Source organism: Excalfactoria chinensis, chromosome 9 (genome assembly GCF_039878825.1).
Source record: "Excalfactoria chinensis isolate bCotChi1 chromosome 9, bCotChi1.hap2, whole genome shotgun sequence".
Classification (NCBI taxonomy): domain Eukaryota; kingdom Metazoa; phylum Chordata; class Aves; order Galliformes; family Phasianidae; genus Excalfactoria; species Excalfactoria chinensis.
Genome location: NC_092833.1, coordinates 12013037 through 12030769, shown reverse-complemented (window position 1 = coordinate 12030769; position 17733 = coordinate 12013037). Strand labels below are relative to the sequence as shown.

At 43.0% G+C, this 17733-nt stretch overlaps 1 protein-coding gene across 1 annotated transcript in view; it reads left to right on the top strand.

Moving 5' to 3' along the window:
• ABCC5 (ATP binding cassette subfamily C member 5) overlaps window positions 1-17733 on the top strand; it is a 52360-nt gene that overhangs the window by 19550 nt on the left and 15077 nt on the right. The window contains exons 10-30 of the mRNA XM_072344514.1: window positions 503-610; window positions 2400-2750; window positions 4084-4155; window positions 4269-4393; window positions 5017-5089; window positions 5579-5782; window positions 6013-6156; window positions 7534-7636; window positions 8296-8480; window positions 9487-9633; window positions 10008-10137; window positions 10617-10770; window positions 10907-11035; window positions 11739-11925; window positions 12339-12428; window positions 12908-13097; window positions 13419-13578; window positions 14006-14084; window positions 14551-14664; window positions 14948-15112; window positions 15800-15883. Of these exons, the coding sequence (XP_072200615.1) occupies window positions 503-610; window positions 2400-2750; window positions 4084-4155; window positions 4269-4393; window positions 5017-5089; window positions 5579-5782; window positions 6013-6156; window positions 7534-7636; window positions 8296-8480; window positions 9487-9633; window positions 10008-10137; window positions 10617-10770; window positions 10907-11035; window positions 11739-11925; window positions 12339-12428; window positions 12908-13097; window positions 13419-13578; window positions 14006-14084; window positions 14551-14664; window positions 14948-15112; window positions 15800-15883 (2994 nt within the window). The remainder of the gene's footprint in view (window positions 1-502; window positions 611-2399; window positions 2751-4083; window positions 4156-4268; window positions 4394-5016; window positions 5090-5578; window positions 5783-6012; window positions 6157-7533; window positions 7637-8295; window positions 8481-9486; window positions 9634-10007; window positions 10138-10616; window positions 10771-10906; window positions 11036-11738; window positions 11926-12338; window positions 12429-12907; window positions 13098-13418; window positions 13579-14005; window positions 14085-14550; window positions 14665-14947; window positions 15113-15799; window positions 15884-17733) is intronic.

Genomic DNA, 17733 nt, shown 5'->3' with positions numbered 1-17733 from the left:
AGAAGTGAACATCTGACGGGTGCGACAGCAGCAAATGTAGTCTTGTATTTTGCACAGAAAATGTTCCATACTGTTCCAGCCCTGACCTTCAGGGCTGCTGTTAAGATGGGTGCGAATCAACGCTCCTTTCCACTATTCAGATGCAACATTGGGATGACTGGATGTTTCAGTTTCATAGTGTGTTTGTATGGAACCAGCACAGATCTGTCCTCCCTGGTGACTTAAAACAGACTTTGGACACAGGTCTCCACAAGTAATAGGCTGATGCAGAATTTGCCATCTGCTATGTTCTGTGGATCTACAAACACTGAAGATGTGATTTGTTACAAAGTTCTGCTTTCTACCACTCCAGAGCATTCTGAATCTTTAAAGGGTTGTTCTTGGTCTGTGGGTCTTCCCTGTGGCTTTAACTTTCTGCTATGGCAGCTCAACCTTTAGAAGGTTGCAATTGTTTATTCAGTGTGTTACATCCCAATGTGATTCTGACTTGTTTTGTTTTTAGGCATTCACAGTGGTCACTGTCTTTAATTCGATGACTTTCGCTCTAAAAGTAACACCTTTCTCAGTGAAGTCTCTATCTGAGGCATCTGTTTCTGTTGACAGATTTAAGGTAAGCAGGCCTTTAGCTTTGCTGTTTTAACTGTAAGTGTGGAATGTTGTATGTGTATAATAGATTCTAAGAGAACTCTTTGAGGACAGTGCTGTTTTGCTGTACAATGAGTTTTTTTCTGTATACTTAGCACTCCAGGTTATTATTACTCTGCAGAAGGGATAGAAACCCAGTCAAGGGAGCGTTAGAGCCTAAAGGCAGTACTGTTGTGGGAAGGAAAATAGACTTACTTAATGATTTCAGGATTTTGCTGTTGGTCACTGTTGAAGATGGAATATGAAGCTAGATGGTTCACAGAATAATAATCCTTGCAGTCTCTTGTAAGACCATCTACATGAAAAGGCAATGCAACTTGTCTGCAGGGAAAGTTCACGTTTTGCCTGTGAAACTGTTTTTGGAAGTGTCACGTGGTACATCAGCATGCTTTGCACAAGCGATGAGGGTTTTATTTGTAGTCATGAAAAACAGATTTTTGTATTTCCAGAGCAAATTGTGACTCAAAAAAACAGCTTCATTATATGAATAAATGTAGTTGTGACCTGACTTAAAAATATACATATATATATGGCAGCAAATTAAACCCAGATAACAGAAACAATCCAGTCTCATCCTTTAACCCCTGTGAGTACACTGGGTAGTTCAGTATGCACTCAGAGGGCCAGCCTTTATGTTGCCTTGTTGTAGACATCGGTGCACAGTAATATTGCACGTTGCAGAAATTTCCATACAGGCTTCCACAGAAGATATATAGATTGTGTAATGCATTCGTGGAACAACTTTAGATGTGAAAAATATAGCCATAAAAGAATGGAATCTATGGAATGGTTGAGAGATCCCATTATTTCTGAGTGTTTTTTTGTTTAATCTTTTAACTGATTCATCCCAAAGCAAGTTTTCCTAAGTACAGTTGTACTGAAGGGAATTTTGGGGGGATGCGGAGAAGAGAGGAAGCTTAACTTGTGTAAGGAGTGTAACATGAGGTAGGGATACTCCAATAGCACGCTGAAAATGTAACTGATGTTTTGGCTTTGTAAATGTATGGGCTTTCTTATGAACATATGATTTGGGGCAGGGCAATCTCAAGAGTAAATATGTCTGACAGCTGAGACATCTGTAATCACTAGGGCTTCTTAGTCTAGAACAGAAGTCATATAAGATAAAATGATTCTCATTTTTAACTAAACTGTGTAAAAATATATATATATATATATACATTTTTCATCTGTGTTGATTGTAAGTACTGATGGATGTGGTGGAAGACATGATGCAATGGACCTGATGGCTTGCTTATTATCAAGCAGCCCAGCATAGATCAGCTAAATTTGTGAGTGATAACATTCTCCCAGCAGAAGAGGTGAAGGATTAAAGCTGGAGATAAAAGTAATTCCATCTCCTTCTGTCCTAAGCTGGAGCTCAGGACAAGTCAGTCACTTTCTGTCACGGTGACCTCTCCTTTTCAACCCGTGCATTCTATTCATGTGTTTTGTATCTGGACATTACAAAGCTGCAGTTGTAAGCAGTCTGAATAGGATGAGGCTGACTCATAAAGCACCCAGATCATTGCAATTCTCTGAAAGTCTTGGTGTATCTAAGCACTTCCACCACATCCAGGAATGCCCCAGCCACTTAGCACACCTGGAGTTAGTTTACACTAATGAGCTACCTTTTGCTCTTCAGCTTTCTCCCACTATATAGCCTGATGTGTTTTGCTGCGTGAGTGTGCCATAGGCTTGTCTCCCAGTCTTGATCAGGTGTCTCATCTTTACACCTCTCTCACAACTCCTATCAGAGTTTATTTCTAATGGAAGAGGTTCATATGATAAAGAAAAAACCAGCCAATCCTCACACCGCGATAGAGGTGAAAAATGCTACCTTGGCTTGGGACTTCTCCCACGCCAGCGTCCAGAGCTCACCAAAGTTGACCCCCAAAGTGAAAAAAGACAAGAAAGTAACCAAGGGCAAGAAAGAGAAAATGAAGCTGCAGAATGAGGGACAGCAAGCTGTGCTGGCAGAACAGAAGGGCCATCTTCTAGTGGACAGTGATGACCATCCTAGCCCCGAAGAGGAGAGCAGAATCATCCACCTGGTTAACCTTCGGCTTCAGAGGACTCTGTATAACATTGACTTGGAGATAGAAGAGGTAAGAGAAGAAAGGAGGAAATGTGAGCTCTTAGAAGGCCTCGTGTTTAGCTGTCCTTTGGAATAAAGAACGTGAAATGAAGCCTATTACTTTTGTGCACTCCTTTTAAATCCATGGCAACTGCAGTATCTAGGAAGCAGTGTCTGGTCTTGATATGAACAGCTGTATCGTTTTAGCAAACTAGATCTTTGCAAAGCAGCCTATGGAGCACAGCAGGGTATGTTGTCTTCGTATCGTGGTTTTGCTGTCTGTAGCTGTCAGTACTGTACTTGAGCTACTGAACTTAAGGAAGCAGCGGAGAAGTGTAGGTGAGGTATTGGTGGATGGATCATTCCAGCAGCCATTTGTCACAGGATTTCAGCTATATTCTGAGCGAGTGTCTTAGTTGATTAAGTGTTCTAATAGAATGCAGTGGTAGATTTTAATTGAAAAATGTGCAATTAATCCACTGAGAATTTGTATGCAGTAGAAGGACAAAGGTTTTCGAGAGACAGTTGGGTTCCTCATTCCAAGACAGGTAAAAGCATGTACAAACTAAAACTCTCAGTTAATACATGGTATCTTTTACGAGTACAAGAGCAGCTACGGTTCCCCCTTTTGTCTGCTTATTTTTTTTAACAGAAGGAAGAAAAATAGCTTTTCTGAATCAGCCCACCCATTTTATTGCAGATAAATGCTTCATAGTGACTTGATTCCAGCTTTTTCCTGGCCTGTGGTTCTTAGCAAATTGTGTCTTAGAGTCTGAGATTTCTAATGGACGCCTGTTTCCTAACACCTGCTTTTTGTTCGGACCTGCCCTCTTTGTTTTTTCTTATCAGATCGACCAGGTTGTAAATCAATGATATGAAACCTTTCATTTATCCGTGAGCTTTTCTTTTCTCTGCTGTCATGTCCTTATTTGTTTTCTAAGACACACAGATATTATTTAATCTGATCTGTCACCCAGTGAAGATGGTGGGAGGACTTTGAAAACCAGGCTCTCAGGAGCATCTTGTTGTATTCTGTTCAGGCAGGCCTCAGAACGTTTGGCTGAGTGCATTATTTTCTGGGCCTGGGCTTCTATCAGGCTCAATCCGAAGGAAACTGATCTTAAGATGCATTCCTTTTCACCTGTGGAGTTCCTCTGCTTTTAGTCCACAGTGGAATAGTATTCAGTGTTTGTGGAGAATGAGAACATCAGAACATCGACTCACTTGCGTTTTTATTTTGCCCTTTTTCAGCTGTCGATACTGTCTGGCTTTAATCTCTGAGATAAAAAGGTAGTTCTGAAAGGGCTGGAGAATGTAAGTAATGAGAATAATGACTACCATACATGTGTTGTTTTTCTGTCTAGGGAAAACTTGTTGGAATTTGTGGCAGTGTGGGGAGTGGAAAAACTTCACTTATTTCAGCAATTTTAGGACAGGTGAGATGTTTTTTTTACTTCTACTCTTCTTATCTCCCATTTTGCTCATTTACACTGTGTAGGAGACTATCTGTAGGTATGGCCTGGCATAATTTCATGGTTTTGAATTCCAGATGACCCTGTTGGAGGGTAGCATTGCAGTAAGTGGAACATTTGCGTATGTGGCCCAGCAGGCCTGGATTCTCAATGCTACGCTTCGGGACAACATTCTTTTTGGCAAGGAATATGATGAAGAAAGGTTTGTCAGAAATGTTTGCTGATTTTTTTTTTTCATGAAAGCTTAGTAATTCTTGGCCCGAGTGAAGGAAAACTTAATGCAGAGTGTGCTGCAGTTAAAACCTACCACTGCTTTTAGAAATCTGTCTTTTAGACTCACTTTAAGATTCATTTAAGAACCCGAATCTCTCATGTGTGGTTGCTGTGGCTGATGGCTGTCACTGCTCATCTGCAGTGAGGGCTGTGCTTATGCTAGAGTACCATCTGACCTCTGCTGGCAGCAGCCACTGTGGAGCAGCACGGAAATGACATTTGCTCTTGCTGTCCTGCCCTTGCCCTCTTTATGTACAATGACTCCTGTTTGCTATGTTTGGGCACCTTTGTGACCTTCTTCTAGTGGAGGCCACCCTTGGGACCAGTGCTAGCAATCCTTGAAAATAAATTGCCTTCTTACCTTTCCAGGACATGAGAAGTTGATAATAGATTATTATCCAAAGCTTTCTCTTGGGAATCCAAGGCAGATCATTTGCTTAAGGCTGGTGGAATGTCTGCTAATAGTGTAGAAAGTGAAATAATGCTGTGCTAGCTAGATACTTTGGGGACAAGAAAAGTGTTCTTATTATTTATCTAATCCATGTTCTTTAGATATAATACTGTGTTGAATGGTTGCTGTCTAAGACCTGACCTAGCCATCCTTCCAAATGGGGACCTGACAGAGGTATAAACTTTGCTTATAATAAACTACTTAGTAGCTGCGAAAAAATAAAAGTAGAATTTTAGTTTGCTGAACTGGAGTGAGGGGGAACATCATAATAATGGTACGCATATAAGCCAGGCTGCTGAGTACACTTTGAGCACCAAAGCTATTGAGAGTAGTGCTGAGAAGTTACCAATGTGGGAGTTGTTCATTGTGTTGTAAATTTTGCTGCCTAAACAAGACCTATTTGAACTTGATTTAAAATAGCTGAGCAAAAAAAGTACTGCAACACTTCAAGCATTGTAACCTTGAATTATACTGTGTAGTGCGCTTCAGAAAGGTGTAGACACTTAAACTATAGAATGTACGTATCATGCTATGGTGTATATGTGTACGTGCTTTATGTAAAGACAGAATGTTGTGGTCTGCTTCATTCCAGTCATCTCTTGAGTTCTGAATATCTGCATCACAGTGCCATAGAAATAAAATAACGAGCTTCTGTCTGTACAGATCGGTGAACGAGGAGCTAATCTGAGTGGAGGACAGCGTCAGAGAATCAGTCTGGCTCGAGCCCTGTACAGTGACAGGGACATCTACATCCTTGATGATCCCCTTAGTGCCTTAGATGCTCATGTTGGAAATCACATTTTTAACAGTGCAATAAGGAAGCACTTGAAGTCGAAGACCGTCCTTTTCATCACTCATCAGCTTCAGGTACTAACTACATCTCTCATGCTTGCTTTCTTGGACTCCCCTGTAATGCTGTCTAGTCAGTTACCTTTATACCGGAGATTACTGTGCCCCAACTTGTTATAGCACAACTCTGTCTCTATAGGATGTGTACTTTAGCTTTATAATCTAGCTTTGCAAGTGTGCACAGAGTATGATCTAATTCTTTATTAGACACAGTGATAAAGACTCGTTCTTGCTGCTGTTCTCTGCAGTATCTTGTTGACTGTGATGAAGTGGTCTTCATGAAAGAAGGTTGCATTACTGAACGAGGAAGTCACGAGGAGTTAATGAATTTAAGTGGGGACTACGCAACCATTTTTAATAGCCTCCAGCTGGGAGAAACACCACATATTGAGGTACTTGTGTTTCCATTTTAAAGTACTCTGATTTCTCCAGTGAAATGGAGAAATGGTTTCGTGTATTGGTCTGACCAGTATTATTCTGGTGGAATCATCTGTGCTTTATCACACTGTATTTGCAATCACAGCTCTTAGAGAAATGTATAATAGAGAGGACTCTGCCAGTGAGCTCATGAGTTGAAGATGAAAGAAATCGTTTCCTCTGGTGGTGCTCAGAGAGGGAAGCTTCTTGTCTCCATTCAGTCAGACATACATTTAGGTGTTCAGTTATTTAATTTTTCCCACTTCTGTCCTGTTTGCTTCTTGTAGTTGTTCTCTGCAGTAAGAAACACAAGTATTTCATCAGCCTATTTTTTTAATTGATGAAGGAATCCTTACTCATAAGTTTCAGGCATTAGAAAGAAGTGATAACTGAGTCAGTCTTTGAGGTCCCTTCCAACCCCTGCAGTTCAGAGAGAAGGCAGAGAGAAGGCAGATTCAAGGTGCTCAGTGGAAATTTCTCCTGTGAGATCTTGGTGAAAGAAGCAAAGGAATGTCACACACTGCTCTGTGTATCCGTTGTGAGACTTGAAGATGATAGTTCTGCTGTTTTAAGATTAATGTAATGACAGTTCATGTGAGATTTTCCAGCTCACATGCTTGGTGACCTTCGCTGTCTCTCTATAAACACCAGCTCACAGAGAGAGCGTTGATTTGCATTCCTTGCAGGATAAGAAGAAAGGGATGGTGGGGCTGGATTCGCTGTGGTTTGATACATGCCAGGTGTCTCTTGTCACGTGTGGTGTGGGGAGATGACCAACGATCCCAAAGATGTGGGGGGGGTTCTGTTAAACTGAGCCGCCTCTGAACACAGTTGTTTCCATTCTGTGGGGATATGGCCAGGTTTAGAACAGCAGTTGTGTGAGCAGTTGAGCATTTGGACATCTGATTTCTGGCAGCCTGACTTTGTCCTTAGAGATGTTTCATGAGAGCTTTCCTGAGAAAAAGACTAGAGAGAGCATTTGGGGAAAACAAAGCCTCTGAATAACATTGTAGGTTATTTTTCCAAGGGATGTGGGGGATTGCATCTCTCTGTAGTAGAGGTACAGTTCTTCTACCATGCATGCATACATTTCCAGAGCTGTTTAAAGCTAAGCCTTGCACACCAGCAGTACAGATTTGTAGCAGTTCAGGTGAATAGAGGAGGAGAATTGAATCCACCAGAGTTGGTGATTATCCATAATAACAGCAAAATTTATATCTCCCCTGAAATCAGTGTAATGCTACTGAAAGCCCTTATGTTCTGGAGGCAGCTTATTAAGAAGAACTTTTGGTTCAGCTGTGAAAATGTAAAAGAAAATCATTCCTGTGTGTTTTGTCACTGTTTTCTTACAGATTAATGTAAAGAAGAACACAAACAGTTCACTGAAAAGACCCCAGGATAAAGGTACCAAAGCAGGCTCTGTGAAGAAGGAGAAGGTTGTGAAGAAGGAAGAGGGTAACTACGTAGTTAAGTTTTGTACTGCAGTTATTTCATACATTAATAAGCTCAAAACATTTGCTTTCAAACTATGTTATGAACGTGCCTCTTAGGTTTTTGAAAGCTCCCTCAAGTCCCGGTGGCTCGTTGTGGTTGATGGGACTCAGGCAGTGGGCAGAGAGCATTCATTAGTTCATTCAGTGTTGGTGCCAGCACAGTGATTAGAAGTTTAATCAGTCTGCCACAGATCAAGTGCCAGTGGTGTGAAGGAGTTCACAGTACTCTGTCTCCAGCACCACCTCTCTTATCTGAAGAGGGCAGTGTGTATAGCTTGGCACTTGCACATTCCTAGGCAGGACATGATGTTTACATATGAAAGAATCTGAAGTTCTGACCTTTGTTGTGGGGTTATCTGTTTAATGTTAACTTTGACCTTTAGCAGGACTTTAAAAGCCATGGTGAGGCTCATAGTGTTCAAGTCTGCGCTGTTTAAGCTTTTCAGACTCGAACGATTCTGCAGAAGAATTGTGACTGTTTGAAAAACTGAACCATTGTGTTCCACATATTAAATAATGACTGTTTCTGAAGCATGCTGTACCGCGTGGAAGCAACTTTTGTTTTGTATATGTTCACAGACTCACAGACTCACTCCTCCTTTCTCCTCTTTTGTTTCATAGGCCAGCTGGTTCAGTTGGAAGAGAAAGGCAAAGGCTCTGTCCCCTGGTCTGTTTACGGCATCTACATTCAGGCAGCTGGAGGCCCCTTTGCATTCCTTGTGATAATGGCACTGTTTGTGCTGAATGTGGGCAGTACGGCTTTTAGCAACTGGTGGCTGAGTTTCTGGATCAAGCAAGGCAGCGGAGTAAGATAAATAGCATTTCAGTTCTCTTTTATTTAATGGCCGAGGGAATTGCTCTCAGACTAAGCAGTCCCAGGAGACCGAATGGGGCTTCCTAACTTAAGTAAGTTGTGAGGCTCCCCAAGAGGTGATCTTGCTAGAGAGCTCATCTCAAGAATGAGGGCTCCAGTAATGAAAAAGCTACGATAGCTCATGGGGTTTTATGCTGCCCTCTCGTTCCTTGTCGTAGTTTGTCAAAGAGAAGGAAGTGAAAATGTGAAAGAGGCCAACAAGCTGCAGGAAGAATTGTTAGTTTTAGTGCTGCCTTTTGTTTGAATGTGACCTTACAATCTAGCAGGGTCATCTGCTTATGGTTTATGGCTTTAAGCCAAGTGACTTTGGAGAGTTGCTTTGAAGAATATAATCACTGAAGATTGTTTGGGACTTTTCCCATTATAGGGGCTTTGATTGCATGTCTTGTTGCCTTTAAAAATTCAAATATGACTGTTGGGTTCGGTTGGGTTTTGCTTTAAAAAACAGCATAGACTCCGAGAATAGATAGTGCACATTGCCAGCAGTATTAGAATAAATAACAAGATCCTTACATATACTTAAGAAAAAGTATGACAGCATATTACTAAAGAAATTCCTGCATCATGGCAGAAAATAACCATGTTTAATAAGGAGGCAATGAACGCACATCCAAGGTGAATAGTCCTCTGTAATACCGGTGGTTTATGAGTATCCAGCGTTGTTCTGCAGAGGACAAGAAATGATAGGTATGAAATGGGAGATTAGGAATCAAATGAGGTAACCTTGTAGGGAGTTCTTGATGCCACAGGAATAGCACATGTCACCTACCACTTGCTTAAAGTAGTCCAAGATTACCAAAGTACTTTCCTTTAGAATAGAAGCATCAAAAACAGTTGGTGGGGGGGGGAGGGGAGGGTCAGTTAAATTCTACCATGTGAAATAAATATGTGCTTAATCCTTAGTTTAACTATTCACTGAAACCTTGAATTTCCTGCAGAACACCACTGTGACTTTGGGGAATGACACTGTCATAAGTAACAGCATGAAAGACAACCCCCACATGCATTACTATGCCGGCATCTACGCTCTGTCTATGGCAGTAATGTTGGTTCTGAAAGCTGTTCGTGGTGTTGTTTTTGTAAAGGTAAGTGTCAGCGCTGCCCGGTGCTTTTCTCATGTATCCCAACCCCTCCCTCCCTGCTTTGGCACATTGCTGCCTCTGTGGTTTTTTTGGTGACTTCCCCAGAGGCACTTTTGAACCAGAGAAAGTCAGATCACAGATCGTAAGATTTCCATCGTGTAATCTCTTGGAGTCGTATCATGCTTTGCCTTAATCTTCCGCCTGAATTAATAGCTTGCTTCCACTGATTGAAAGTGCAAGGAAAAGAACCTATACTTAAAATTGAAAAGGGAAAATTGGCAGAGTTGTTTTTTTCATGCCTGTAAAAGCGGGATCAGTGGCAGTAACAGAAGGACAGGCATCTTTTCATAATGCTCTAATATTTGCTGCATTGTCAGGGAACTCTCAGAGCATCCTCAAGGCTCCACGATGAGCTCTTCAGGCGGATTCTGCGTAGCCCCATGAAGTTCTTTGACACTACACCGACTGGACGGATTCTCAACAGGTTTTCCAAAGACATGGATGAAGGTATGTCAGTGTGGATTCCACCCCTGTCTCTCTTGATGAGCATGTACTTGTAATAGACTCAGCAGAAATTGGGACATGCCGGGGTTCTGCTTGTAGGAGGCAGCTGATATAATGGGTCTGTCTGTCCGCTTACAAGGAGAAAATGCACGGCTGTTTTTGCACCTGCAGTCTGCATGTAGACTCTTAGCAGTTAATGGAGGGGAACCTGGAGTATCAGGGTGAAGTTCACTTGCAGGAAAGGTGGTATTTAGGTCAGAGCTGCATCAGTGCTATTTCTGTTAATGGAAATAATTGGAGAAACTACTAGCGTTTAAGAAGATAAAAGCACCTCAGTGACGACGTACATTTTGCATTTGAAAAAGCCATGAGGTATTGCTGTTCCTGTCAGTGATGATGCACAGCTGGACTGAAATGCTTTATACAGGTTGTTTTAGCCTTCTGTCCTCAAAATGTTCATCTTTTCCCTTCATCTTTTCCAGTGGATGTTCGTTTGCCGTTTCAAGCAGAAATGTTCATCCAGAACGTGATCCTCGTGTTCTTCTGCGTGGGGGTGATTTCGGGGGTATTCCCTTGGTTCCTGGTGGCAGTGGGTCCCCTCATTGTCCTGTTCATGGTTCTGCATGCTGTGTCTAGGTAAGTGCTTCAGCAGCTTTGACTGAATGAAGAGATACTTTGAGCTGTTAGTAGAGGAGCAGGACCCTTTACATATATGTGCATCAGTACAGTGTTTGTACATTGTACTTAAAAGTGCTTTTTTTTTTCTTTCCAGAGTCTTTATTCGAGAGCTCAAGCGTCTGGATAACATCACACAGTCTCCGTTCCTGTCTCACATTACATCTAGCATACAGGGTCTCTCCACCATCCATGCATACCACAAAGGACAGGAATTCCTGCACAGGTCAGTCTGAACGCTTAGCTGAGAGTGATGGAGTAAAAAGTAGAGCGTGACAGCTTAACATTAAGGCTTTAGTGGGATCTGTAGCTGGTGACATACATTGGGTCTAACAGAGAAAATTACTTTTTGGGGGGAAAAGATGAGGAAGGGCAAGAAAGAGGATGGAAAGGAAAAACAGTCTGATAGCCAATTGGTAAGAACGGAGCTGCAGTCCCAGATGAGCGCCCTCTTCTGGGCTTCTCTGCAGTGGGTGGCAATGATAATGGGGAGGGCAGTTTTTTGGCGTGTTAACTGAATCCCCTGTGTGTATATTGATGAGCTGTGCACCTGTATACTTAGACAGCAGTTATCAAGTATTTAAGTGACTGTTATCCACTTTGTCGTGGACTACGTTTGCTTTTCTCTGGTAGTGAGAGGAAGTGAGACCTCTCTCCTGGGAGTGGTGTTTGCTTCCCATGTGAACCTGCTGTAACGATATCAGATTGCAGGTGCAAGGTCATGAGACCAGCAGCATGGGAGCAAGAGAGAACTGTTGCAGAGGTTTTGGGAAGGCACTGCTTAGACAGCAGCTTAGATGAAATAGAGCAGGAAGGCACTGATTGGTGATTGGTGTGAAACTGAATTGTATGATCAGATAGCGGAATGCTGGGTCTCCTCTAGCACTGCAGGCTCGGGAAAGTATGCGAATGTTTTCTATGTATTTCAGGTATCAGGAGCTCCTTGATGACAATCAGGCACCATTCTACCTGTTCAGCTGTGCGATGCGCTGGCTGGCTGTACGGCTGGACATTATCAGCATTGCTCTTATCACAACCACCGGCCTTATGATTGTTCTGATGCACGGCCAGATTCCTCCAGCCTATGCTGGGCTGGCTATCTCATATGCTGTGCAAGTGAGTGTCTGCATAACTTACTCTCTTATTGAATGTACTTAACAGTAATAAGTGAGAATAACAGACCAGTGGGAAAAGATGACCTTTGGGTAATGGTGAGGGGGTTGAGGTCAGTTCAGAGTCAGCATGGTGGCTCAGAGCGGTTATTGGTTCTGTTGTTTGCCCTTTTCTGCCTCCTGGTGGCAATAACATAAAATTACAGAATTTAGGTGACTTACACTTTAAGCTGCTGCTTGTGGGGAAACCTTTCTAAACTGCTGGCTTTCCAAGCATAAATTAAGATTATCTTGATGTGAAATATAAGGGGTCCAATACAAGAGTACTTGTATCAAGTATCCTTTAGGTGAGTCAGTTAAATCAATTGAATAATCTATTAATCACAGCTCTCTGAATTTCTCTCTCCCATCACCCAGTTAACAGGGTTGTTCCAGTTTACAGTCAGACTCGCTTCAGAAACAGAAGCTCGCTTCACGTCAGTGGAGAGGATTGATCACTATATCAAGGTAGGGCAATAGCGCATTCAGCTGAGTTTCTTGTTTATCACTAGGGCAAGAGAAGAGGAAGCCAGCTATGGTCCACCTTAGTATAGACTGTGTACCACGCAACTATGTGCCAAATACTGCCTGATACCTTCCACTGGATTAAGATGGTTTATCACTGCTAGGCCTTCAGTCGTAGGTTAAAGTTATGAGTTCTATGAGTCACCAGCTCACATTCTAGATCCCAAATAAGTTATGCTTTTTGAAATAGTTTTTGTCTTACTCATCTCTCCAGACAGACATTTGATTATGAAACTCTGAAACTACAATGAAGCTAAAGTGGAAGGGTGGGTGTCTTACCAAGTTCAATTAATCTGCCTCTGACTTAAGTTACTGCAGATGCCCACAGCTGACGCAGCCCCTGCAGGAACTCTTTATAGGCAGTGTAGAAAAGGGGTATCTCCAGCGGTCTCTGGAGCTCAGCTTTCCTTTTCTTTTTAAAGACTCTTTCCCTGGAAGCTCCTGCTCGAATTAAGAATAAAACCCCCCCTCTGGACTGGCCCCAGGAAGGTGAAGTTGTCTTTGAAAACGCAGAGATGCGGTACCGAGAAAATCTCCCTCTGGTACTGAAAAAAGTGTCCTTTACCATCAAACCCAAGGAGAAGATTGGCATTGTGGGAAGGACAGGCTCAGGTAAGGAAAAACACCAAGCAGAGTTAAAGTAGTGTGCTACAGACACATTGGTTCTTAATTGCCTAAGAGTGGTGCAGTGAGCTGTCAGTGGTGGGTTCTGTTCGCATGCATACATAAGTGGGGTTTTTATATATGCACTTATTACTGCTTACAAGTTCAAATGCTGAACCTAAGCACTTACCACCATTGTTTACCAGGGCTTCGGGGTATTTTAAAACACTACTCTTACTAAGAACAGGTTTCCAAATGCTGCCTTGTCTCAAATGTTTAAGATTCTGATGCTGGTTTCTACACTGGTATTTTTTTCTGTCTCATTTTTAGGCAAGTCTTCCCTTGGAATGGCACTCTTTCGTTTGGTTGAACTGTCTGGAGGCTGCATTAAAATTGATGGAGTGAAAATCAACGACATTGGTTTGGCAGATCTTCGCAGCAAACTCTCAATAATCCCTCAGGAACCTGTGCTGTTCAGTGGCACCGTAAGGTCAGTGCACCATGACAAGTCAGGAAGGAAAAAGGCAGCTGCCAGCTCGTACTGAAGTGGAAAGAGATGTTAGTTTGTGAATAGGACAAAGGCATTCTGGCTTCTGTTCTGTTTTTACAACAGAGCAAAAAGCACAGGTAAATGGCTGTGGGCGACTCCATGTAGCATCATCTCATCGATCATCCTCTGTGGAACTCCTGCTTTTCCTTTAGGTTGGCTAGAAATTTTGTGCATCTTTTGTCTTCTGTTTTTACTCCGTAGTTTCTGGGCTACTAATATTGTGGGAACATCTGATTTCCTTGGCAAGGAAATTCTCTCAGTGGGGTGTTAGATGGGAACTGTCCATCTGGACAAATCAGTGCACCGCTGTTTTGCCATTCCCTGCTGAAAAACAGATCTTGGTTACGCTTTCTGCTTCCCCCTCCAGATCAAACTTGGATCCTTTCAATCAATACAGCGAGGAGCAAATCTGGGTTGCTTTGGAAAGGACTCACATGAAGGAGTGTGTAAGTATTGTGATGTCCGTTAGGTATCTGTTTGTGTTTCGGCTTTCCAAGTTATGTGTTTTACTAAGGGCTAATTCAGAGACCCTCCAGTAAAGGTATTTCTCTGCAGTTTATTCCCTCCTTTGCTATGCTTTATTTCTAATGAAGATGAGATGGGATGTTTGGAGAATGCCACCTTTCAAAGGGGCGCTCTTTAATACGTAGCACAGCAGAGCATTGCTTCCTCACGGAGACTTGAGGATCTGCAGAATTTCAAGATGATGCTTTTCTGTGTGCCTTGAGTAGACGTGTGTTCTGCACTGACATTTCAGGTGTCAATGTCACACGTGTATATTCATATGGAAGTTAAAATGCTCCTTTGTGAGGCGTTCTGCAGCAAGTCTCCCTGCTGTGACACTCGTGCCGTGGAGGCACAAAAGGCCTGTTCAGCTCTAAAGCTTTTTCCCCTCTCTTCTTTCCCACACAGGTTGCCCAGCTGCCCATGAAACTCGACTCAGAAGTAATGGAAAATGGGGAGAACTTTTCGGTTGGAGAGAGGCAGTTACTGTGCATAGCTCGAGCTCTGCTGCGTCGCTGCAAGGTGAGCTTCTTGGTGGGAGAAATAGCTGGTGATATCAAAGAGGTAGCACTGAGAAATGGCCTTTTTTCCCAGTCAGATTTATTCAAACTGGTGTAGGAACGGCACCAACAGATACTCGTGGTGTTGGGGGAAATGGTGCTTGTCGAAACTACCTTTGTGACCACAACTCTGTAAAGATTCCTGTGACCAGGAGATGGCAATTCAGCCCGTTCTGCACATCTCAGTGTTCAGGAAGGGACAGAGTTACTGTGAAGTAACAGCCAGGTTTATACACTACTTTCAGATTTTGATACTGGATGAAGCAACAGCTGCTATGGACACAGAGACCGACTTACTGATTCAGGAGACCATCAGAGAGGCATTTGCAGACTGCACTATGTTAACAATTGCTCATCGCCTGCATACTGTACTGGGTTCCGATCGGATCATGGTGCTAACTCAAGGACAGGTAAGCAGAAAGACTTTTGTGGCTTCAGTCCCTGCTGCAGTCTGGTGGTGCCACGTGAACAGGCTAAACTGAAGGGACAGCTGTAGAAAAATCTCCGTGTTCCTTCACATCCTTGATTGTAATTCTCCAAGAGCATCAGTAATTGTCTCAGCACGATGAGATCAAAGATGGAGACATTTATTTATATTCTAAGGAAATACTGCAGGGTGCCAGAATCCTTAAAGAGTTTCTAATCGTTCTTTGGAGGTTTAGTTTTGGGGTAATAATGTAAGTCTCTCTGCTGCGGCTTGGCAGCAGTTTGCAAAGCATTCTGATACCCAACTGATGTGTGACAGACAGTCGCTTTTCAGGCTTCCACCTGGAAGCTGTAACACCTAAAGTCAAACGTAGGAACATTTGGAGACACTCTTGAAGGTCTCAAAAGCAAAAAGCCATAGCTCTGCTTCAGTTTGCCAGAGCCACCAGAGGTTGCTGCCTGCTGGGTTCTCCCAGCATCTGTATAATGTTTAAAGCATCCCTGGTTGTAGCATGTGTGCATAAAGGCAGATGCTTTCACTGTTGTCTCATCTAAAGACTGCCAAGTTTTGGCTTCTTTACTGCCATGTTACAAGTCCAAGGGGATGTGAATGGGAATCCATCTTCTGTTGGCTTCACCTAACGTGCTTTACCTGCTTTGTTTGTTTTTAGGTAGTGGAATTCGACACGCCGTCTGCCCTTCTGGCCAATGAGAACTCACGCTTCTATGCTATGTTTGCTGCTGCAGAGAACAAGGTCGCTGTCAAGGGCTAAAATTCAGGGCAAAGTCACTTTAATCTTGGAGAGCTACGCTCCCTGCCTGTGGCAGGCCCAGCTCTCCCTCCTCCTCCAAGCAGATTATTGCCTTTTCATCTTTTATTTCTTAGCACAGTATGTCAAGCCAGAGAGTTTTTAAACCCGTGTCAGGATTCCTCATGTTTTTATGACTGTATTTATTCCATAATCATGTTACTAATTTGTTTTTGTTATTAAATGCACTCTACAAATGGCTCAGGGAGCCATAGTTATAAATGTATCAGAGGCCTATAATGAAGCTTTATACATGTAGCTATATCTATACATAATTCTGTATATAGCCTATATTTACAGTGGAAATGTAAGCTGTTTATTTTATATTAAAATAAGCACTGTATTAATAACAGTGCATATTCTTTTCTATCATTTTTGTACAGTTTATGGTACCAGAGATCTGGCTTTGTTACCGGGCTGTATCAGACGCCATTTTGTCTCTTACAGTCGTCTTTTCCTAGTGCCAGATTTTCTGCGTGTCTGAGTGGAAGTGAAGCTTTGCAATAGTGTCCTTTATTGTCACATCATTGTCGTCTAGCACAGGGGAGAAGAGCACTGTGGTGTAACTCTATTGCATTGTAACTTATCAAAGCTATTTGGAGCATCGCTAATGTTCACCGCGGCAGCGGCTGCTGCTTGCCATAATGCTTTCCCAAAGCAGGGTTTTTAGTGACCTCCTGAGTGGAAAACCACTCCTGGGTCACGTTAAGGCCTGGTATTTTCTCAGTGTCCTGATGCAGTATTTCTGACTGTATCAGCAGGGTTGATGCTCTTTCTGCTTCGCTGATCTAACGCAACCAGAATGTAACTGTTTATGGAATGATCTGTAACAAACTAAGGTTCCGACCATTACCCTGTATGCTGGCAGGAAAGCCTTTCCCAAGTTGCTCCAGCTGACTGACTCCTTTATCTTGAAGCTGCTAACACTCCTCAGAGGTTTAGGTTGGCTTTCACCGGCACGAGTAACACTAACTCTTTGTCCCGCTCACGTATACTAAGGTTAAACAACATCAATAAGTCCCGTTTCTTTATTGCACACTTGTTAAGGAAACAGCCCCCCCCCACTCCACGTCTTCTGGAACTCTAGTCGGGTTCCTGCTGATCGGGATGGAACACTGGTGTAGGATGTTGTTTAATTACTGTGAAGAGACCTACCTCAGGTTACTAGGGCCTGTGTAGTGCGTTGCCACGATCACTGTACGCCATCCCTGTCCCACGGGACCTGCGGCCCAGCTGGGCATGGTCGCTCCTGTAATAGCCGTGACTTATTGAGTGGTCAGCGTTGCATGTCTTTGTCGACTTGGGCATTTTGTAGCCTCAGCATGTTTGCAGAATGTCTCGCCGAGGCAAAAATCTGAAAAGTAAATAAAAAAACTATTTTGGGTTTTGTACGTTTTATTGGCTGAAGCGGTTTGTTCTGAGCGCGGAAATCACTTCTCACCTCTCTGAGCCCCGTGTGGCTCGTTGCAGGCTGGCTTCTCACCACAGCCTTGTCTTTGTTTCCTCCAGAGGGGGGTATTTTCCTTCAAGCAATTGCAGTGGGTAACTCGTGCCCTCCTTGTGCGGGAGGCTTGCAATGCATGTCTGCATTGAGCAGGACGGAGAGGAGCAGTTTATAATGTCAGTTCTCAAGCCAAATAGCAATGGGGAGGCCGGGTGGGATACAGGAAAGCTTTCCTTAGGCTGAGATGTTTTCACGTTGTTTACCTACGTGTGTTACTGTTTATAATGTGACACAACTGCAGAGTCTCAGCAGCGAGCATTTCTACCTGCCAGTACGGCAGGTAAAGTCATGC